At 39.9% G+C, this 23,560-nt stretch overlaps 1 protein-coding gene across 2 annotated transcripts in view; it reads left to right on the top strand.

The window, feature by feature from the left end:
* PRKACB (protein kinase cAMP-activated catalytic subunit beta) overlaps nt 1–23,560 on the top strand; it is a 79,417-nt gene that overhangs the window by 5,004 nt on the left and 50,853 nt on the right. The window contains exon 3 of one of the 2 annotated variants that reach the window (XM_058030668.1): nt 1,556–1,797. In XM_058030668.1, the coding sequence (XP_057886651.1) occupies nt 1,797 (1 nt within the window). In that variant the 5' untranslated portion in view covers nt 1,556–1,796. Of the gene's footprint in view, nt 1–1,555; nt 1,798–8,522; nt 8,594–23,560 lie in introns of those variants that run through there. The other variant, XM_058030666.1, reaches the window with a different exon arrangement.

The raw sequence follows: 23,560 nt of genomic DNA, 5'->3' as shown, positions 1-23,560 counted from the left end.
TATGGCCTTTGCTCCTGCTTGTGTGTGCCCAGGGGATCAGAAATCTGGTTTGTCTTCTCAGTAATGATGAGGAAAGGCCCTGACTGATTTAAACATATCTTCATTTTTGTTCAACACTGTCAGTAAAAATTAAGATATAAGGTACCAAATATTTGGAGGAGGTGAGGGATGCAAAATACCACCAGTCTGTGCTGCTGAATTCCATTGGTTCTGTGAACTCTTACAAAATAACAGTTCTGGTAGTAAATCTGCAGTACAGTGAAGGGAAAGACCAAGTAAATAGAATAGAATGGCAAAGAAAACAAACAGAGGCCAAAAAGGATAGGAAAGAAGAAAAAGTAGAGTGTGAAAATAGAGGCATATAAAGTCTTTGGAGGATAGAAAATAACATTTTTTGGGAGGAATGTAAATATAATTTATTTTAGCAGTATAACAAAAATTAAAACTAGGAGGGACAAAAAATATCTGATTAAATCAGACTAACCTTTACTGTGATAAAGTAGATGGAAGGGAAGATTTCTGAGGAGAAATATCAAAGGGAAGCTTTGATATCTAGCTACTTCAAGTGATGTACACATATAATACCATCACCTCTGAGTTTAAATGTTACACCTGAGCATAAAAAATAAATGCAGATATTATAGCCAAGACATATTTCTATACATCCTCTGTTAGAGACCTTGATTGATTCCTTTTACCTGAAGTTATTTGAAAGGAATTACATCATTGGAAATGAGAAATGCTTGAGGATAATTTTTATATGTCAACATTTATTGGCTAATATATTACTTGGGAATGCATCTACTCTTTGCAAAAAAGAATGGACTTCTTTCTTGTAAATGTGATGGTTAAAATCATAATACTTAATACCAATTTAAAAGCCCTGTCTGTCACATTCATGTGCAAAAACTGTACTGCACATGGTTACCATCTTTTAAAATGAATTTGAAAAATAAAAGTTTCACTGGAAGCCTTACATTTATTTGAACTATTATTAGAAAGTTACCTCTATATTTCAGATGTGAAACTGAGTTTAGAGAAAATCTGGCTTGGGCTAAATGCAAATAGAAGTCAAAGTTCTCTGTTTCATGAGATTAAAACAATGCTTGAAAACACTCAACTTCTCTTTCTTGGTGAATCAGCCATACATCTATCAAATATACAGAACATCTACTGAAATCAAAGTACAGTCTGACAATGGCTTCTCAGGCTCTGGAGATGAGGGGAAAAAAGTTTTACATTGATATTTGCATTACAACCACTTGAAATAACCACTTCTTCTTTGTGCTAATGAGAATTAATAAGTTCTTCTTGGCATGCACTGTAGATATTTCTCCTTTTAGCTTTGTGAGTCAAAGACAAACAAAAAGAAATCCAAAAATAGTAAATAAACTTTTAATCCAGTTTTGGCTGCTTTTTTTTTTATATGGAAAGTGGCTAAATTTCACTCTTTTTTTCTTGCATGGATTTTTTTTCAATAGATTCACCCCTATGAATATGATATTATTATTGGTTTTGTTTATTATTTTTCCTAATGGCCTAAATATTCTTTTAGCAATTCATCTTCCTGGCTTGTTAGTGTAAGGAAAAGACACTGCAGGCACCTGACTGAAGAACATCTGCTGAAACCCTCTGAGCTAGAATGACCACTCATTCATGGCACTAGCAATATAAGAAAATATTAAACAAAAAAAAAGACACTGAGAAGAAATTAAAGCATTTAAAGGCTCAAACTCTGGAAATAGCAGAAACTACTGGAAAAGAAGGCAAGAACGCTTCAGTGTACATCTGGAAACAGTAAGTGTTATTTAAAAGCAAGTCTATCAGAAGGAGGTTTTCCTTCTGAAAATAGCAAGTGCTGATGCATTTGGCATATTTAACACTTCTCAGCAATCTAAGAAAAGAAGGATATTCATGAAGCTGGTACAAAAAATGAGAAGTATTGCATTCTAAATAAAAATGAAGCATATTAAAGTTATATGCTTTGGTCCTGAATGTTTAGAAGTGTATTTTACTTTATAATATTAGGATGACAAAATTATAAGATTATATTTACTATATAAGAATGGGGTGCTAGAAGTGTACGATAAAGTGTGGCATTACCTTGCCATAGAGTAAGATCTATTGAAGATTTTTAGATTTAAAAAAAAAATGTAAAGCCTTTCCAACTTTAAAGAGCCACTGGTTTTCAACAGAAAGTGGAGCAAATAATACAGAAATAGACTCCTGGGAGAAGCAGGCTCCAACTGAGGCAATTTAGAATCTGCCAAGAAACTAGTACTTGAATATTCAAGTGTTGGACTGGACTGTACTTTGGAACCTTAGATATTACTAAGAGCTGAAAATACCATAAGACAGAGATATCAGAGGCAGAAAAACACCCTGAGCTGGAATTCCTGAGCAAGGAATAACAACACAAATAAAGCAGATGGAAGACTCTGAACATTAAGCAAAACCTTGTATTTGTCTTCCAGGTGCCAGGGGTCTGAAGCATGAAGAAACTGCATGTTGCTACCTTGGGTGATTGTTTTCTGTAAAATAAAAACACTTGCAGCAAAAGGTTATGTGTGCAGAAGAAATAACAAACATAAGAGCAAATGGGACATATTACTCTCATTAGGCATATATGCACAGCTCCTAGTCTTTCTAGGAACTGTGCTGTAACTGAGATAAAAACAGCAAGTTGTAGAAATATAAAGGGGTAAAAATACAGGTTTATGAAAGTGATTTTTTTCTATTTAAAATGTGCTTCTAGAAATTAAAAAAGAAAAAACCAGGAAAACCATCTTGGACAGTTTTCCTATTTTTAGATGGCACTGCTAAAGATATTGCAGCAGAAAAGCTTATTATGCATTAAGAAAATTTCCAGCTAGACTTCTTTAACCAATACAGTAATATGTGACAGAGGGACACAATTTACAGGACATACATTTGAGCAGAATACAGTGAAGCCTAGATTTAGATGTGAGACTACTAGTTCCTCATCATTCCTCACTTATTGGGTGCAGAGTATGTAGGAAAACTTGCTAAACTGTTTGAACTTTCTCAGCTAGAATTAAAATGACCTTCAGGTAACCTAGCATATTTCACTTCCAAAGTGAGTTAGGCTAAACTGAATTAAGGTCATTTTTAATTCTGAGGAAAAATAGACACTGAGGCATTTAATATAGCTTAGCCTACTTTAAATTAACAGTTGTAATTAACTTAGAGATCTCTGTAGAAAAGACCTAAAAAGATAAATTAAAAACACCACTGTTTTTGTTTTTTGTTTTTAATCTTCTCAGTTCTGTAGAAGGTGATTCAGAGTCTTAATATACAGTAAAAACAAACAGTATAATATTGATCACCTCTCAATTATGGTAAACTTAAGTAATTAAGGATGTTATCCTGAAAGTGGCTTACTATATAGTTTTTTAAACAGCTTTGCATTTTTTAATAACTTTGACTACACAAGTAGTATTTCTATTCAAATCTGTGGGAGTAAACTAGAATCAAATATCAGACAAGTATACCATCAACTGTGACTTTGGTTTCATTCCTGCTATAGTTCATGTGCAGCAGTAAAAATATGTTGCTAAACTACTAAAAATACAAGAAAAAATGTGGGGTTTTTTTGGTTGTTTGTTTTTTTTTTTTTTTTTTGTTTACCTTCCCCTACTCAATATGTACATAATCAACTAATATGGAATAATCTGCAGAACAATTATAAGCAACTGAAAAAAAGTGCTGCTTGGCTGATAGCAAGAGACTACACCCACTGCCAAATGATCATAAGAGATAAAGGCCAAGAACTGAGCAGCTGGACTTGCCCATTAAGGCAGTCTGTAGCTTATCTCTCAAAAAAACATGTCTGTTCTGCAGGACATTGACCTCAACACAGCACCTCTCACCTCCTGTGGTGAATTATTAAGTAGCCAATATCCATAGAAAATTTGATCAAATGCTCTCTTCTAGGGGGTAATACTGACAGCAAAAGCATAGAACCTTTTTTGTTAAATTAGGTCTAAAACATCAAAAAACCCCTCACCTTGCATCTTTATGGCTCTTTAGAGGCTTGTGATGAAACATAGTTAAAAATCAGTAAGGGAATATGCAAACTCTTTTCTTCTGTTTACATGGGAGGTTTTTGACCAGTGGCTATCTTGGGAAATATTTGAGAAACATCTAATGCCAAGAAAGAAAGGGTGGCAGTGGTGAAGTATTAGCTGCTGGTGTAAACTTCCTTTGGAGTTTTTTGCTTTAAGTCTACCTAGTCACACTGAAGGAAGCCCAAGTTGCCCTTAGTTAAGACTCCTTCCAAAATAAATGTCCCTCAAAATTGTAACATCCATGGTGTGACAAACACCTTCCTGAGGCTCCAGATTCCTTTTGGATTCACAGTTGAAAAGCATCAAAGAACATTTTTCAGGACATCTGAAACTGGCAGAGCAAGTCCTTGGCCAAGTTGCTTTAGTTTCATAGTGGATTCAGGGCCTGGCCATCTCAGATATTGTAGAAATATGATGTAAGTCCTTTCACTTCTCTCTGAGTGGGTGGGTCTTCAACTGGAATGAATTTGGCATCAGTGGATTAAGCCTTCCCTGCAGAAGGATGTAGTTTATTGCTGTTTGTATAGCTAGTACAGGGAGCAGGGGAAATTGCTGTACTCCTGCTTTCATCCTTTCCCTTAGCACATCTACATGACATAATTGATACATTCTTGGCAGGTCTGAAATTATGCTGCAGTGATGAATATTCCTGTTTCTGGGTCAGAAGCTGTAAAATTTGGAAAATATCTTCCATATTCACAAAGAAATACATATGCTTCTTGGCACGTTAGCAACCTGCTAGAAAAGCATCCCACACTGGCAGAACAGGGGTTAGCTGAGAGCAGGAAATGTGCCAGTAGCCTGGAACAACCCAAAAGGAAAACAAGGAGTTAAATGCCAAATATATCATTCTGTTTAGGAGAGAGAAGGAGGCTGCCAGAGGTATTCAAAGATGCAGGAGTGTGGGATTTTGGGAAGAGCAGTCTAATTTGGTATTCAAAGCCCGAAGTTTACAGGCACTGCTGCAATTGTGAGGCAGGCTGGCCACAGAATGAGAACCCCAACTAAGGCAGGTTCATGGTCACAGCTCAAGCACAGCCTACATCCTCAGGCTAAGGATGATCAGTGTGGATGGGCTGAACCATCAATCTGTCTATGCCAACCCCTTGCAAGGCAGGCACACCTCAAATCTGAGAGAAGAAAATGAAGATGTGTAATGATTTAAATTTAGTGACTTGTTTCAAATGTGTATTGAAAACAACTGCTGTAGTTGCTACAGAAATGCCACTATCTCATCTAGAAATCAGAATGGTTATGAAGTGAAAGGATATGTGGCTCCAGAAGTAATTACCAGGTGATGAGATGATTTCTACTAAAAACACCTGAGAGTCTTTAATCTAGAAGAAATTTATCCTTTTTACCTGAAATGACCCTCTCATTTTTAGTTCTAAGTCTGTGTAGGGAAAAATATGTGAGTTTCATGAGGGAGCCATACATCTGATACAAAGCTTTAGGCTTTATCAGAGTGAAGGATTGGTCTTGCTAGGATATTCCTAGCTGATAGTTCCCAAGAAATATGTTAAAAAATGGATGAAAACCTGCTGAGAGTTACTGAAACAACATCATCAAATTCATACTGCTAAAACTGCTGAGTTGACTTTCTTAGAGTATATTTTTTAAAATCTCATATAGATCAGCAAAACAAATGAAATTTGAATTTTCAGATTGGACCTTTAGTGAAATATATTAACATACACAAACAGAACATTTTTCATATTTGCATTACTTTATTTTTTAGCCAATTGTGTTGATAGAAAGAAGGTAATCTACTTGTGAATAAGTAATGATATGAGGTATTTCAGCATAAAAGGATTTTATATAAGAAAATTAAGGAAACTAAAGATTAGGACTGGAACAAGAGTCTGAATGCTGATTGTATACACATAATATCTATAATCATCGGTATGTTTTGCAATTAATCAGTGGTTATTAACTTGATAATACAGCATAAGATGTGTGAGTAGTGTAAAAGTGAATACAAACATTCATCCCTAACTCTTTATTTTTGGTATCTTTGCCTACACATGTAATGCTAGAACCATGGATATGGTTAATTTAATATTTCACAGCACTGTTGAATTATACTTGTTATGTTTCTGTTAAAGAGAGCATTTGGGTAAAAACATTTATGCAAATCCCTCAGTGCCGCATGTGCATTGAGCATGTGGTTATTTGAGAACCAGTGTCATTGCATTGGTGTACACACACACATATAAATATATGTATATATGTGGTCTGGACATGTATATGTAGGATTTTGCTGGAGTACATGCAATGACCAGCTGATCCTTGTCCCCCAAGACCCAAAGGGCAGTAATGTCTATTGGACCTTGGTGGATTCCCACATATGCAGCCTTTGCAGCATAATTTGCTAGCGAAGGGATGAGCTGTAATGCCAGGAATATGCTAAAGGTGCTGCAGCAAACCTCATTTGTTAGTGATGCCACTGCTGTCTTCTCAAGGATATCAAAATGCCTGTCAGCACCTGGATGAAAATCAGCTGACTCAGACTCAATCTGGCCAAAATGAAAACTATGGTGGCTGGAGCAAAGAAAACATTTAAAACTGGGATAAGATCTTTACCTGAGATATAATTTTCAGATATTTGTTTAAATACTACAGCACCTGAATTCTATTTTTTGTCATTGTATGAGTGATTAAGAGGACAGATGACAAAAGTACCCTCTCCTTTTCCCGTGTTTAAGTTCTCCTTCTGTTGCAGATCCAGCCATTGCAATCTACATGCCATTCCTCAGCAAAGTGAATTACTGATAACTTGCTGAACCTCTTTTTAACTGCATAAAGAATATTTGGCAAAATGAGACAGCCCTCTTCAATAGTAGCTGCTTCACTGCCCCTAATGGTTTGCAGGTTATTTCCTCATGATGTTTGAGTCTTGTTTCTATCTTCAAAGCAATAGAGACCTGGCTTCCTCAGAGGCAGCTTCTTTAATCATAGAAACACAGGTACTCCCCTGAAGTAAGCAGTATACTACACATCAGGATAATGCAATGGAACAGGTGAAGAAAATCAGGAAAAACTCCCTTAAACCAAAAAGTTCATTGATCAAACCTCAACTTACAAAACAGCAAGATAATTCAGGTAAGTGCTCCCAAAACTTTGCAGCCATATAACCCAGGCAGCTTGTACAACTGTCAAGGCAGACCACGCACTGGCTAGATCTGCCCAGTGCTCCCATACACAATATCCACTGCACAGACCTAGGAAACTGGGAATTTCCTAGAAGTGTCTACTTTAATGTGCATTAGTGTGTGTGTACAAAATCCTGTCTTGTAGTAAGGTAATTCAGCATTAGGCTGTGACAGCATGTGCTTTACCAGCAGGTAGCCCACAGTGCTGGGAGAGGATTTTGATAACCCCAGAGAAGGATGGTAGCCAGAACAATTCCTGCAGCCTTGGGGAAAGAATGCTGCCAGGAGAGGCTGGGTATCACATACATTGTCCTGGCAGAATATATGCAGTTTGTGATCCGTAAGATTAGCACTTCTGCTCTCCACTCTCTCCACTTTAAAGCATGTAAAATAGAGCCGGTTTTGATAAGCATTTCCTTCCAGAGCTAAAACACTCAAAGTGTTTCACATGATAAATATATAAAGAGAGCTATCATCAACTTGAAAGTCACAATACCGCTTGAAAATGTGTAGCTGTAGCTATTTATGATGGGTGGCAGCAAAAGGGGGGGAGGAAAAAAAAAACCTTTCCTGGCAGCCCGCTTGCTTTCTGCGGTTTTTTTTTTTTTTTTTTTCTATAGTCTGGTGAGCCGTGTAAAAACAGTCACTGAACAGGCGGCAAGTGCGAGTTTCCTCCCGTCGGCCGCCGGGGTGCAGGCCCGGCCGGGTGTCCTGGGGGATGCTCAGGGGCGCGGGGCGGGCGCAGCCGCAGGGCCGCGGCCCGCGCGGCCTCCCGGGGTCACCTTGGGCTGAGCGGCCTCGCCCCCGCTTCGGCCGCGGCCCCGCGGGCGGGCCGGGCCGGGCCTGCCCTGCGGCAGCGGGGGCGCTCGGGGGCCGCCGCCCGCCAGCCCGGAGGTGCGGAGGGTGCCGAGACCCCGCGGGTGACGGCCGCGGGCACCCGTCGCGCCCGCCCCCCTGAGCCGCTGCCGGGCAGGGGGCGCCGCCCGGGGCTCCCCCAGTTCCTGCCCTGGGCCAGCCCCCGCCCGAGGCGGCGGCAGCGGCCCGGCCGTGGTCGGCTGCGCCCCCGCGGGCGGCGCAGCGGGAGGAGGCGCCGCCCCGGCCGTCATTTCCGCCGAGTGCGGGGCGGGGGAGGGGGCAGAGCGCTCGCCTCCTCCTCCGCGGCGGCCGGAGACACAGAGACCCAGAGCGGGGCCAGGGCAGCTCCGCCGCCGCTGCCGCCGCCGCGCCCGCGGGCCGCGCCGCCCCGCCAGCCGAGCCCGGCCCGGCCCCCGCCCGGCATCCCTCCCGCCCCCCGCCCCGGCCCGGCCATGGGGAACGCAGCCACCGCCAAGAAGGGCAACGAGATCGAGAGCGGTGAGTGAGGGGGACGCGCCGCCGCCGCCTCCGCCCGGCTCCGCTCCCGGAGGAGGGCTCGGGGCCGGGCCTGGCGCGCCCGCCCCGCGTCGCCGCCGCCGCAGGCCCCGCGGCCTCGGGCCGAGCCCTCCGCCCCTACAGGCCCGGCCGCGGCCTGCGCGGCGCCGCGGGGAGTTCGCCCGACCCCGGCCCCGCCGCGGGGCTCAGCGGGCTCTCGGGAAAGCAGCGGGACGAGCCCGCCCGCGGCCGCCGGGCCGAGGCCGCCGCCGGGCCGCGCGTGCGGCTGTCCCGCAGCAGGTGTCCGTCCCCGGTGGAGGAGGAGCCGGCGGCCGGGCCGCGGTGTCGGCGGGCAGGTGTCGGCGCCTCCGCCAGCCTTCATCCTCGCCCCGGCCCGCTCGCTTTCCCCACCCCCGAACACACCCTGCCGGCGGGGGAGGCCTCCCGCCCGCCGCGCTCCGTCTGCGGCGGGAGGGTTTTTATCCCGCTGCGGGGAATGTAGGTCAGAAACTCCCGTGCTCGCCCGGATCGTGCAGCCCCGGTGACCCCGCGGCCGTGCCCGCGCCCCGCGGCGCAGCCCCAGCCCCGCGGCGTGTTTACATCGCTCGGGAGCGCGCTGGGAGAGCCCTCGGTACCGCGTTGCTCTCCTGAGCCCTGAGTAAAATGGAAGACAAAAGCATTGATCTGAACTCGTCATGGCAGGGAGCTTTCTGCTGGTGTTTCTGTTCGTTTGTTTGCTTTGTTTTTGTTTTTTGTTGGGTTTTTTTTTTCCTCTGAGTATTTCAGCACAACTTTCAACAATATAAACCCGATTCATTTGTTGGGAAGAAAACCCTAGACTTTATTTTTTTGCATGTTGACTTACTTCGTTTCTACTGAAAAACTTTGGGTGTGTTTGTGATGGATAAGAGTAAAGACAAGATGTAGCGAGCAGGCACTTGTGCAAGCTCAGTGTTGTGACAACAATACCCTTTGTTACTGGAAAATCCTAGGGCATTGAAATGGAAATAACTTTAAACGTCGAAGTTGGGGGGGTTGTTGGTTTGGTTTGTGTTTTTTTTTAGTTATGGTGGGGTTTTTTTTGTTATTTTGGGATTTTTTGTTGTTGTTTTTTAGGGTTTTCTTAGTGTGTGTACTTTTTGTGTATTTACTATTGAGGTCTAGGGGTAGAAGCAGGTAACCCGATTTGCATAGGCCGGGTCCTGCCCACACAGCATTCCTCTGGCTTCCCAGGGATCTGCAGTGGGCGCTTCCAGCTGTGGAGCAGGGGCTCTGGCTGACCTACCCAGTTCTGATTGTTGGGTTCACCTTGCAGTTCTTCTGTCTTAGCTCACTATTATTGTAGACTTCACAATCCAAATCTGTTACGAGTATTTGACCATTATTGTTTAGTGGTTTTATTTTTTTACTTGAGTGCATTAATTTTGATGGGAAGTATTTTGGCCTAACTATAAAGATAAGTATGGAGAGGGTGGATTGTTTGAAGTACTTCAGATGACAAAACACCTCATTTTGTACTTAATGGTAACTGTACTGCTATTAGTTTGTGCAATTAAATAAACACTACAACACACAGTGTTTACTTTCATTTTAATGAATTCTCATATTACAAAATATATATATCATAATTTTTCAGGTTGCAGGAGTTTCCTTCGGAACCTCTCTCCCTTTGTTAGTGTTTAAAAATGAAATGCTGCTAGAGCCATCAAGCTCAGATGTTTAATTACTCAGTATATTTAGCAGCAAAATTCTGTAATGATACAACTCCTGTAACTAGGAGAAAAAATTGGTCATCATTGACATACTGCTGGGAAAGACCAGGATTCACTTACCATGGAAGATTGATAAGATATGACTATTATACAACTAATTAATTATTGGAAACAACATTTGGTTTACTATCAGTGAATGTTGATTGTCGTCTATTCATATGATACATGGCAACCAAAAACTAAAGAAATATGAGATGGAGCTTTAATATTTCTGAATTATTTATTTGCGTTGTTGAACCAGTTTTCTAGTTTTGCACATTAAGTGTCATCAATAGCATGTGTTCCAGATGACAGGACACTGAAAGTGAAGTTGTTTGAAGGGCCAACAGAAGAATATCCAGCTTAGATTTCTAAAGGTGATGTTATGCCTTGATTCATGCATAGAGCTTATGGAATTGAATGGATCAAGGGCATGCTGAGGTCCCTGGAAGAACAATGAAGGGTAACGCAGCTTCCCCTGATAACTACACTTACTAGTTCATGAAGTGTAATTTGAGACCTCTTGCAGTGTCTGTGGCCAGCACAGTAAATGCTGTTCACCCTGCTATGGCCCTTGCATCCCTCTCATTTATTGTAGCTTTCCATTTATAGTCAAATGTCTTTAGTACTTGTTACTTCACTTAGGCAATGAAGTGGAGTAAAACCATGAGTATGTGAACACCAGCAGCAGATGAGAGGAAAGGTTTTGGAGTATTTCTGGGCTGAAGTTGCAGGTGAATGAAATCTGAGTGGTGGTGGTTTCTTAAGCTTGGTCACCACAAGAGTGAATGGGGCTTGTGTAGCAGAGAGGACAAGATACATTGTGTGCACAGAAGCTGGAAAGGAAAGCTTAGATGGAATCTGTTATGGGATTATTTCTATGGCTGCTGTTCCACATTCTCCTAAGATGTGTTGGGTTTTGACTTGGAGGATCAAAACTAAAAGTTGTCCTTTGGTAACGAGAAGCATCAGGGTTCTAGCTCCATTTTTAGCTTTGTTTTAGATGTTTTCATGGTTTTCCACAGCAACCTACAAATTCTGAGAGCCTTTTAGAATAGTAATATAAGTGTCTTTCATTTGAAATCTGGAGAGAGAAAATTGAGTTGCCATAAAATTTACTCTGATTCCTCGTCCTAATATTCATTTCATTATTCTCTTCATTATTTGTTGGTTTTTTCAGCTGCTCCATTTACAGTAGTTGAGAACTTTTGCAACCTAGAAGTTAAAAATATCAATATGTAGTAAATTTCATTTTTTAGAAAAGGCCAAATCCTTAACTTGTTGCAGTTAATGTGGGAAAATGTTAGCTTTATTATTATTCATTATCTTGGAATAATTTGTGGAAGTAGCATGAAACAGAACTACAACACATCTGAGGTTTAAAAAAGGTCACATAACTTTTTAGTTCAGCAAGTGAATCTGTTGCTTTCAAAATCATTGTTAATTTTCAACAAAACAGGAAGACTTTAACTTTACTAGAACTGCTTTCTAAACTAGAATGTATGTCAGTTCTGTAAAACTATATACTTAGAAAATTTTGTGTGTTTTACTTCAGAGAACACAATAATACAGATTTTTTTAAAGTAATTATGATGTATGGCTCTGAATTATTTGCCCTATTAGATATGCAACAGAATTTCATACATGATAGCAAGAGGTTTGGCTATAAATTAATAGTAATCCCACTTGTAGTTTTGTTTGTGGTTTTTGTTGGATTATTTTGTTTCCCCCGTTGCCTATTCCCCTTCCCCCTCACACACACAGATTCAAGAGTACTTAGGTGTGATGTTGTCTGTTTCTGTGTAACCACCAGACTGGCTGAGAGACCAGGTGACTACAATACACTCTTAGGGACTGAAAGATTTGTAAATTTTCTCTTCTTCCAGTAGATCTTGATGACATGGCTTGGCTTCTGCATTTTAGTTGCTGGGATTCAGGTGGTCTTTGCTGCTTTTTCTGTGGCAGCATGTGGTAGCAAATTGCTCTCAAAATGTATTTTAAAGGGAAACTATACATGATTTTTAAAGCATAATTCTGTACATGTGTCTTCTTACCTGGTAGCCAGACCTCTGGTTCTATTAATCCAGCATGATTTTACTAACTTTGACTTCTGTGGTCTTTAAATAGCCAAGTACAGCATGTGTGATGTGTATTCTGCATGTGAGTTTTGTGTTCATTCACTCCCATTTTTCCTCAAAGTGTTCCCTACAGTATCTTCAGTATGAGAGTTCCCATTATACTCAATTCTTTGCCTTTGAACTCTTATAATTTGTAGAAAGTTTAAGTAGTGCTCCTTTTAAGTGTACTTGACAGGAAAATGCAGCCTTCTACTTTTTCTTTTTCCAGTAGATTTTAACCTCCTCTGGGTACATTTCTTAAAAACTGAGGGTGGTTTTTTTTTTCATATTTTTCATGTATATTCACTGCTGGGTCATTCTGTTGTATTTTCTTGCTGAAGACCAAAAGAGACCTCAATTGTATTTCTTGTTAAGACTAGATGAGGCAAGGCTTTATTTATCACTGCTGACATTGGTTAAATTAAAATTGGTGAAGTAAAGGTGAAAAGCTCTGTATCCATTGCTATCCCAAGGTAGCTGATTCCCTGTCACTTTTCCAGAGGCTCTTGCTTGAGTGTTTTTGATCAGAGATTGTCTTTTTTTCTTTTGCTCATTATGTTTAACACTCCAGTTTTGAAATGGGTATCTTTTGGAGCCTTGTTCTTGGATCAGAACATCAGCTAAAGTATGTCTTGTATAAAGAGTAATTAAAAATGTGTATTGGAGTGATGCTGGAATGGTCAGCATGAATAACATCTTTGAACAATGTATGCAGTGCTTCTTTCCCACTATGTTGGGGTTGTATCATCTATTAATCAGGTAGGTTTTAGCAATAAGAAAATAAGAAATGGTTGTAATTACTTGCTGAAGAAATACCTGAAAATCCCTCTGCTGTAATCACCAATGTAAGACTACCAGTATGCATTGTGTGAAGAGAGGTGCCATCTGAAAATTCTGCTTTAATTAAAACCAAAATGCTTATTCACAACTTGGATTAGCAAAGAGAGAGGTTATCACTCATTAAACATAGCCACGTGGTGGCATAACAAAAGGTCAGAAGGGCTTCCAAGTGATAAATTGATTTGTATTTAACTGTTGTGGTTAGGCCTTTATTACAGGCTCAGACTACTTTAGAGACAGAGTATTTTAAATTACTTGGCATTCCCTCTTTGCTGGGTTTGTTTGTTCATCTACCCATCCACATTTGTAGAAGTGACATAATCAAAAGTAATATCTTGAATAATGCTGGGAGTGCTCATATTCTTTCAAGTCACTTTGTTCCTTAGCCTAATTAGGGCTGTGCTGTGCTGCAGAAATGAAGCCTCTCATTGGTACAGAGAGCAGAATGTAAGGATGCAGCAGAGCAGGATATGGTGCGAGTGGAGGGCACTGCTCTGTTCCACACCAGGCTGGCAGGGAGTCCTCTCCAGACAGTGAAAGTTCTCCTGGAGCTGACACATCCCTCCTTTTGACAAAGCTCCTTTGGAAAGGCTTTTGGACAACTGTCAGATTTTGTGGTTTGCCTGCATCCTTTCTAGACATCATAAAGGACTTGTTTGTCCAGACGCTTTTTTTTTCTAAACTACAGCAGTTGGTTTAATAAAGAATATTGTTTCTGCTGTACAGCAGGTGAGTTCCAGATCAGATCTGATCTAGAACTGGATCTAAACTGGTTTGTTTTGTTTTATTTAATCAGTGCTTCTAGCATTTAAACTTCCAAAGTTTTCAGTGTTAGGAACCTTGAATGAGTGGGGATTTTCCTTATAAACTTGTAGAATTTAGGGCTAGAACTTGGTTAAAAGTCTATCCTGCAGTGCTGCTCTCAAGCTTTGTCTTTGTTTCAGGTGCAAGGTGTTATTTCATAAGCATTTCCTTCATTTGCAGTTCTGCTTTTCTGTCCCCTGCTACTTGCTTTTCTGCCTCTGTGCCCTCAAGTGTGCTGGAGTAACTATTTATGAAACAACAAGGTGAACTGAATTTGAGCTTGATCTAGCTTAAAAATAACGCTGCAGAAAAGGGAAAGCAGAAGGGACTTGAGTTACCTGTATTTGGCTTCCCGATGCAGTTCACTGCAGCCACAGCAGAGTTGTACCAGTGCAGGTGGGATGTGGCACAGAGAAGAGAGTGGATAGCAGGCACTAAATGGGAGCTGCCTGACCTGCTGCTGCTGCCAAGAGGAGAGCTGTGGTTTCAGGCTGTACTGTGAGTATTTTCCTACCATAAGCAGTTTCTCTGCCGTGAGGTAGAAGTGCTTCCTGGGAAATGGCAAAGAGAACAAAGTAGCAGCGGAGCTCTGAGGGGGTAATTGAAGTGAGGAGTATGTTGTCTTAGAGTTGCAAAACTAGAAGATAAAATCACTTTGTTTCCGATTTATTTTCTTTTTAACCTTCCCCTTCAATGGTTGGAAAGGATTTAGAGACACATTTTATTTCTTTTTGTTATCCTGGTGTTCAGGAGGGCTAGTCATGAGCTAGAACCCCATTTTGTTTGTATAAACATACCTTCTTTGAAACTCTTTTGGGAAATGAGGTAAATGCTGACAGGAAGTGAAGGTGAGACTTGCTTTGTGTGACAGGAGAATTGGGATGCAGCAGTTTAGAGGGTCTGCTCTGCAGAGAGCTAAAGGGAGCTCCTGCCTTTTGAGCAGCCCTGAACAGGAGTCTCTTCAGGGCTCATTTGAGCCTCTCTTTGGCATCTCCCCTGCTCTTTCTTCCACATCTCAGCAGAATCACATCCGCTCAGAGTAAGGTTTCACAAAACAGCTGAGCCCATCTGGTGACTTGCACTGTTGAAAAATCAGGTTTTATTCCTAGACCCTTCACAAGTCAGGACTCAAGTGTTTCTCCACACCATTGTTAAGGTATTTTACATAGGCAGAAAACAATGCAGGTTTTATCTCTTTGGGTTGTCCATAATTATTTTTGCACTCCAAATCAATTCACTGAGGTGTCAGATGGCAAAAGACAGATTTGAAGGAAGCATTGAAAGCACCATTGACGATGAAATGCTTAGGTGGCAAGAAAATGGAGTCTATATTTTTTAGCATTAAACTCTTTAAAATCTCACTCTGTCAACTTCTTGAAAAAAATATTACTCCAAACTACCACTTTATCATCCGCATTTGTTTATATTTGTAAGAAACTCAAGACTTCAAGTTTTTTGATGAGAAATGTTAGCACCTATCAGTTGGACATCTAGAGCTATATGGAGGTAGAGAAAAATAGAGCAAAACATTGCTTGCTTTTATCTCTACAGTTGTCATATGGATCTTTAAGACAATAATATTTTAGAAGGATTCTTTATTTTTAAGATTTTCATTTTGTATCTATTTGTTTGTTTTGTTTGGTTGGTTTTTTTTTTTTTTTTCCAATTTGCTGTTCAGAGGAAGAAACATAACAAAGTTTTTATTTCTTCCATTAAATTACCTTCTGGTTTTTCCTGCCCAGAAGGAAGAGGTGTTTGCTAGCTTCTGGTAGAATGACTTCTGGTATGTATTCCTTGTTAGACGTGTAGCAAGGGTTAGGCTAACTTCTTAGCATTATGTTATGCAGTAAAGGTGTGGAAACGCCTTAGTGTTTGTTTTGTCTGGGTTTTTAAAGCCACAGTTTTTGTGACTTCTGAATAAACAACCAGTTTCTCTACACTGCTATGTCATCTGTCTGTAGTTTTGAGCAATAATTGTGGTTTTAGAAATACTTCTCAGTAAATCAAGGAGGCATATAAATGCACTCTGCATATAATAGCTAAATGGATGTCCATATTCTGAGAAAGCAAAAGTCTTTTCTATGGCATAGCTGATCTTTACTAAAGAAAGCCTGATGAGCATTTTGAGCCAAATCTTCCCCTTAGGAAGGGCTTGGAGAGGTGCTGTTGTACTTGCACTGACCTTTTTTCTTTAGAGAGATACAGTATTTCTGTTATAGACTAACTGTGAAGCAGCAAGATATCTTACCTGTGTGTCCTTTAAAATGTTGCTAGGTGAGTGAATATATAAACTGCTTAGTGCTTTGTAAGTGTTATTGTTAGTTTGTTGTTCCTCTGCCTCTTGTTAACTTGTATTCTTTTGCTAAAATACTGTAATATTTAAACAGAGGACATCAGGAACTTTTTGTTTCTTTTGTTTCACTCAGGTTAAGCTGCTTCCAGGAAGTATGTGCTCATTTACATACTGCCCTTGCTGCTAGCACTTGTCTGTAAACCCACAGACATCCACAGCTGCCATGTGGCTCAAGAAATTAAAACAAAGGAAAGTGCTTTTTTGGCAAGAAGGTGGAAACTGGAAAGATAGAAAAGACTGTTACTTTGCCTGTGCCCAGAAACAGTTTGCTTTTCCCTTTCACAAAATGACATAATTAAGGGTGTACATACTCTGCTACTTCAGTAGTTGCATTGTTATAGTGATTAAGGTTAGTTTTGATTACTATAACATTAGGCAGTTTGGAATTCTTTGTCTTGTAGCAAGCAGCAGTTAGTTTTATGGTGTATGTAGATTGATTGTTAAGCATATGATAATCTAGCCTTACTTTGCACAGGGCAAAATTGTGATTTGACTGCACCAAAGTCTATAATTAGATAAAGTTTTTAATGCAAATTATCTATATTTAAGCATTTTATTAACTGCTCCATAGATTATTGTGGAGGATGGAGGTTTTGATCAGGGTTCCTCATTGAGAAATAGGGTAGGTGGTGAGAGAGAGAAAGAGCATAGCTAAAATCATGCCAAGGCCATTTGAAAGATCATGGTATTTCCCTCTAACAGCTATGATGAAAGAAGATATGTTTTCATTAACTTGTTGAGGACTATTCTATATTGGGCAGCTTTGAAAAATTCAATACCTCAGTTGTATGTTTGTTCCTTGTGAAGACTCGTGCAGTGAGGAGCACACCCTGCAGCTCCCAGCCCTGGTCCTCTGCTTTGGGAACCGTGGGTTAAGCATTCTAAAGCAGTACAGTGCAACAGTGCATCGTGTGTTCAAACTGCATTTTCTCCACTGGCTGAAAAATCTACATTGCAGTGGTATTTGTGTAGTGAACTGAACTTCAGAGAGAAATTAGGTGCTAGATTTTTAGCTTAGTATAGTGGCTTGTATTAACAAGCTTGAATAACAAATTGCAAAACAAGCAAGTTTTGAAATTTGTTTAAGTGTACAGCAGCTTCATGGGATGTGGAATTGCCTGGGAGATTGAGGGTGTGTAGTGCTTTGTAGTGGTTCTCAGGGTGTTTCCTGGTTCTTTTGCAAATTGGCAATTTCTTTTTCCCTTGAATTTCTTGAGGATGAATGACCAGATGCAAAACTGACACAAAAGAAATTAGCCTGCTTTTCACACAGATGGCACTAATACCTAATAAAGTTCAGTTTCTATCTAAATTTGGTCTATTGTTATGACCTGCTTTCTTCCATAAAGATTGTTTTTTGATACTACCTACCTCATAATCCAAATGTTTGTTTAATATTCAAATGCAGATGTTATTTCATTTGCATATTAACTTAGATTTTTTTATATTGAACTCCAAGATAGGGCATTGTTGAACTTTAGAGAATGCATTCAGACTTTGGGATTCTTCAATTTCAATTAACAATTTTTATTTTTAAGCAATACTTACTACCATGTGTTGGTGATGAACATCATACACCTTGCATCTCAGGTGAACACTCGGGAAAAGGTTGGCAAGGATGGAATGATGTTCATGTGAAGAATTACTATGTAATTGCTATGTAAGTGACATCTCCTATCTAGAATAGCTTGAAGGCATGATCTGGAAAACTGTGGCATGGGGAGTGAGGAATGTCCTATGCTTGCTTTTTTCTTGCTTTTTTTAAAGTAACTGCTTTGAGTCATTGCTTCCATTGGCTTTTTTCTTAGGAACAGATATCAATTTATTCCTAATAAAACATTAGAGCTCTCCTTGAGAATGAGAAACTACAGAAAATGAGGATGGAGAAAAAAACAGGCAACAGCTGGTAAAAGAAGTAATGTGAGTAGAGAAATGTAAAATCAGGGAGACAAAGGGAGCTCTGAGCAGAATATTGTTTGGGTCTTGTCCATATACTCCCATCCCAGAAAAGGGACCTGATGAATGCTGGCCACAGATGCTCTGCCTGAGGAGATCAAAGTACCACAGGTGTCAGGACATCCTGGAAAGCTTCTTCCACCTGGTTGCAGCTTGGTCAGACCAGTAGAGTCTCTGATTAAGAGATCCTGCGTTGTGTGGAGAGTTAGAGAGGAAATGTATAAATGTAAAGATGAACCAAGAGCATCTTAATGAGAAGTTTTGGAGAAGCTGAGGTCTAGGTTGCCATTAATCCTACTTGGGCCATGGCATGCATGTATTCCTCCTCATCCCAGAGGGAGCTTTCAGGACCCCAGGCAGAGCATTATGGATGTGCTCATGTCTTTAATGCATTTTTCCTGGCTGGGCTCTGGATTTAGCCCAAAGTACAAGCTGATCCACCTGGCATGGTGCCTCTCCTGATGGTAGGAGATCCCATCCCCTGCTGTCTAGGCAGGGCAAATGGTGAGAAAGTGATGTATGAGGGCATAATGGAATTTTCCAAGATGAGGTGTGAAGGTGAACAGGATGCCATGAAGCCTGCTGAAATGCTGCATGGGAAAGGCATGTGTCTCACAGGACAACAGTCTTCTGTTGGGGTTACTCCTGCCTCAGTCTTGTAGGTGAGTTCAGCTCTTGCTGCAGAGGCAGAGGACATCCCTGACTACCTTCATGCCAGATGCCTGAGGAGATATTCTGGGGTTTTGTTCTGCCAGAGGTGCCAGGTGTACTTGGCACATTGTATAGTTTCAGCCAGTTCTTGTGAGGTTTTTGGGGATTGTTGGTTTTTTAGTTTGGTTTTGATGGTTTTTTGTTGGTTTTTTTTTGTTGTTGTTGGGGATTTGTTTGTTTGGTTGGTTTTTCGTGGGTTTTTTTGGTGGTTTTTCTTTTGGATGGTTGTTTTTTAATGGAAGGTGTCTCTAGAAGCTTGGTACTTTCAGGAGCTAAAATGGTATTAGTTATTCACTTCAGAAGAGTTTGGATTATTTTGGTGATGGTTTTTGGGTTTTGTTTTGTGCTTTCTGCCTCAAAGTAGATGCTTCAAACTACACAGTTTATTAAAGAAAAACATCTGCTAAGTAATTGACAGCAGAAATATAGAACATAGTTTGGTCAAATAACTTGTTCAACTATAAGACAGTGATGTATGATGATCTGGTTGAATTTTCAAACCAGTTATAGCCCCCATTGCTTGTCACTGTTACTTTAATGTTTTTTTTCAGGACCTATTTTAGAAGCAATTTTATTGTGTCTGCTGGGCAAGAGTCTTCAGAGTAGAACCTGATTTTTGCTGGTATGATATTTTTGAAAAAAAAAATCAAAACATGTTTCTACTGTCTTCAGCTTGAGGTTTGAGGCTATAATTATATGAACATTCTTCAACTTGCTGCTTATGCAGTACTTACATGACCAATTTTCCTTGGCAGTAAAGCTGACTTGAAAAATGCCTGCCCTTATCACCCCTGCTGCTCTGCTCATAGCTACAATTCACTGCTCCTCCTGTCCTGATACAGCTGTTCAAGGACTGCTCTGTCTCACCACAATGCTTACGACCCTTGCTCCCACCTGGTGCTGCTGTTTTAACCCTTTATTTCATGGACCTATCTTAAAACACCATCCCACCTTGCACTGGGCTGATACAAAGGAGAGATCCAAAATGGGGAAATGGTGTTGAAAGTGCCTTTTGCCATTGAAGAAAACAGAGGTTTCACTGAAGGGGAGGAGAAAATGCTACTGTTGCATGGTGTCAGTATCACCTTTTGGATATGTTAATGTGAGATGGTTTTTAATTTGAGGGACTCCTTGGAGCTTTCTCTTGATCCAGAGGTGCTGCTCACTGACTTTGTTGTGCTGTGCATCACCATGCCATTCTCAAATACTATCTGCAGGAGTTGCCCCATTTTTTGCTTACAACTGAGACTAAAATAGTGTTTGTATCATTTTAGTTCTGTTAAATGTGATTACCCTCATGGTTGTGAGCACAATTTATTTTGTCAAAGGTATCAAAAAGATCGTAAGCCTTCCTCTTCATATTTCAGTTGCTCCAGAATGTACTCAAGTATTTGTTAGGACAATAAAACTGGAAGATGACTAAAACCTGCACATTCCTTTTAGATAGAGCGTGTGAGTATGGAGTAGCAGGAGGAAGAAGAGGTGTACAGAATTGTGCAGCAGCACAATGAGATGTGAAGAAATCCAATACCAAAGTTAACCTAAACAGTATGGTAAAGCCAGAGGTGTAAGCATTGGAAATTTAATATGATCTTTGGCAAAAAAAATGAAGGCATCTCTTGCATTTATCTTTTCTGCAGTTGAACTGAATTCTTGCTTAGGGGTGAAGATACTGATTTTCTGCGGGATGTATTTTTCATTTAAAGTAAAAATAAAGTTCATAGCCTTACTGTCCCTTTGTTCAAAAATAACTTGTGGTAGTTCAGATTTTCTTTGTGTGAAAATAATTCCAAACAGAAAATAGTAGTTGGCTGGTTTTACACAGTTCTATTCACAACACTATAATTTTCTCCACCAACTAAATTGACTCATTCATTTCCACTAATACATACAAACTTTACTTGTTCTGCTGCCAGTCTAGTTGTTAAGAGGACCAGCCCAAGACACATTGGCAGAGATGTTCAGTATGGAAAGCATGAAAGTGCAGTCCTTTCAAAGGCAGTCCCTTCAGACTTGGACACAAATTTTTCACCAGGAGAGCTGTCAGCCACTGGAATGATCTCCCCAGGGAAGTGATGGACTCACCAACAGCAGGACACTTAAGGTTCAGCTGGATAAAGTGTTGGGCTGTCTTGTCTAGGGCATGCTTTTGTCAAGAAGGTTTGGACCAGATGAGCTTTGAGATCCCTTCCAAGCTGATGTTCTGTGATTCTCTCACATGGTACGGAGAGGCTGAGTAGCAGAGCATGGTTGTTGAGCTTGAGATTGTTTGATACTTGGGCAGCACTAGAGAGGGGTTTGTAGGAAGTGAACTACAAGCTGGGAAGGAGACAATAGATAGGTACATTTTTAAGAAATAAAGCTAGAAAGAGAATTTTGATTCCTCTTAAATGGTGTGAACACAGTGGGATAGTCTCAAGAAGGCAAGAGTTATACGAAAAACGCTTTTGATTTCTTGTTGAATGTGCATTTAATAGTGAAAAGGAGACAGTGAGGGAAATACATTTGGAGAAAATGTATGCTTCAGTTGTGAAAGATGGAATATCTTCAGTATATGTGTGTAAGTCACAATATTGGCAACTTTCTGAGTCAAAGTAATAGTAAATACTGAAGAGGAAAGATGCGACAAAATTAAGAAATAGATTTATTAGTCCCTATTAAGTATTTGCTTATGCTACAGGTATCAGTTATAGCATTATAGCATGAAGAGTATTTTCCTCTTCCGAAACAGAGAAGTATATTAGTATTGTGTGTTTAAAAAAAAAAGAATTGTTGACATGTCTGTTGATGTTACTCCTCTTTGGGACACTTCTTTCCCTGCTGCAAAGAGCCCAGTGGACCTTTATTGCACTCCAAGGATATGACGAAACACTAGATCTCCCTATTTGTAATTGCATCAAGAAGTACTCAATGAAAGGTAGCATTAAATTTTTTCTGGTGTTTCATCACATGGCAGAGTGTATTCTCTCATGAACGATTAAACTGCAGATGCTGCTGGCATCTGTTATTGTTTGGGGGGTTCTCATTTCTTTGTGTAGTTGCAGGAGGGTTATCTGAATCAGAATTACTTTCCTGCTGCAGCAGCATCAACCTTGCAGTATTTTATTGGACAATATGTAACCACAACAAAACCAGTATTTCATTTTTATAGATGTACTTACTGAGATGGTTTTGTGGTCCAAACACAGAGTAATTGTCACAGATTGGGTAATTTAGAACTGAACTTAGAGGACTGCAATTTGAAGTACCAAAATACTATGCTTAGACATCATTGCTGTTTAAAAAGTACTTCCAGATAATCATTCTGTTCAAGTGCTTCTTCACTGGTGATAGTGTTTAAGAAGGGATGGCAAAATTAGAACAGTTTTGAAAGATGACCTACAAGCAGATATAAATCTGGTCCTTGAAATTTTTACAATTTAAGAAGGCAAAAATGTAGTCCTAACGGTAGCCTATCATTTAGAGATGCTTTGTACTGAAGTATGCATACTTGCTGTATAGATGGAATTCATTTAACTGAAGGAAGAAAAGCTCTAAACAAGGGCAAGAAAAAAATTTCCTACCATTACCACCTAATGATTTTTCAGGTTGGAGAAAGTGAAGAGAAGGATAACAGTTTTAATGCAACAAATATAATTATGCTCTAGGCAAGATCATTGTTTGTAAACATTTTATTGTATTTTGACAGTGATGATGTTGGTGAGAGATACATTGGAATTGAAGTTAGGAAAATGGGAATAAACAGTAATTAATATATTGACAGTTGCATCTTAAAGCATTCATCTGGTAGTCGTTTAAAGTTCTGTAAAACATATTAATATTCTGTGGACATTGTATGTGACATACTACAGAAGAGCAGGTATCAATTCATCTTTTTACTGGTAAAGGCACAAAAGAGTGGAGATGATGGCCAACTTTTGTTCCATTCCCATCTTAGTCACCAATTTTGATAAAGTAGCCAAAATAAGAGAATAAGAGGCCTGTTCCAAGAGAAGGTCTTTTAATATGTCGTGGGGAGCTTTTTTAAGCAAATGTATTTGATTAATTTAAATAAAAGGAAATTGTGAGGCTAGTGAGATTGTCATTGTTTATGAACTTTACCCCTCAAATCCTGCACCTATTCAGGTAACATTTAAAAAAGAGAGAGGACGTGTACACCTTGTTGAAACAAGGTGCCATGGGGTGGTTTTGAACACCTTGTATTTTAAGAATATATTTAATCTCGTCTTACAGGATAATTAATAGTGTTGTTTTAAATAATAAACAGTGATGACTATGGTGTATTAAAAACTACACATTTTAATTTTTTAACTATTTGATGTTCGTTTAATTTTACTTTGCTTAGAAGTAAAGGTTACATTATTTCAGTGTCTATATTTTCAGTATCAGTATATTCAGGTCATTTTCAGTATCTTACTTTGCTTGGTAAGAGTAGAAT

This window comes from Melospiza georgiana, chromosome 9 (assembly GCF_028018845.1).
Source record: "Melospiza georgiana isolate bMelGeo1 chromosome 9, bMelGeo1.pri, whole genome shotgun sequence".
Classification (NCBI taxonomy): domain Eukaryota; kingdom Metazoa; phylum Chordata; class Aves; order Passeriformes; family Passerellidae; genus Melospiza; species Melospiza georgiana.
This window is presented reverse-complemented; position numbering and strand designations above follow the sequence as displayed.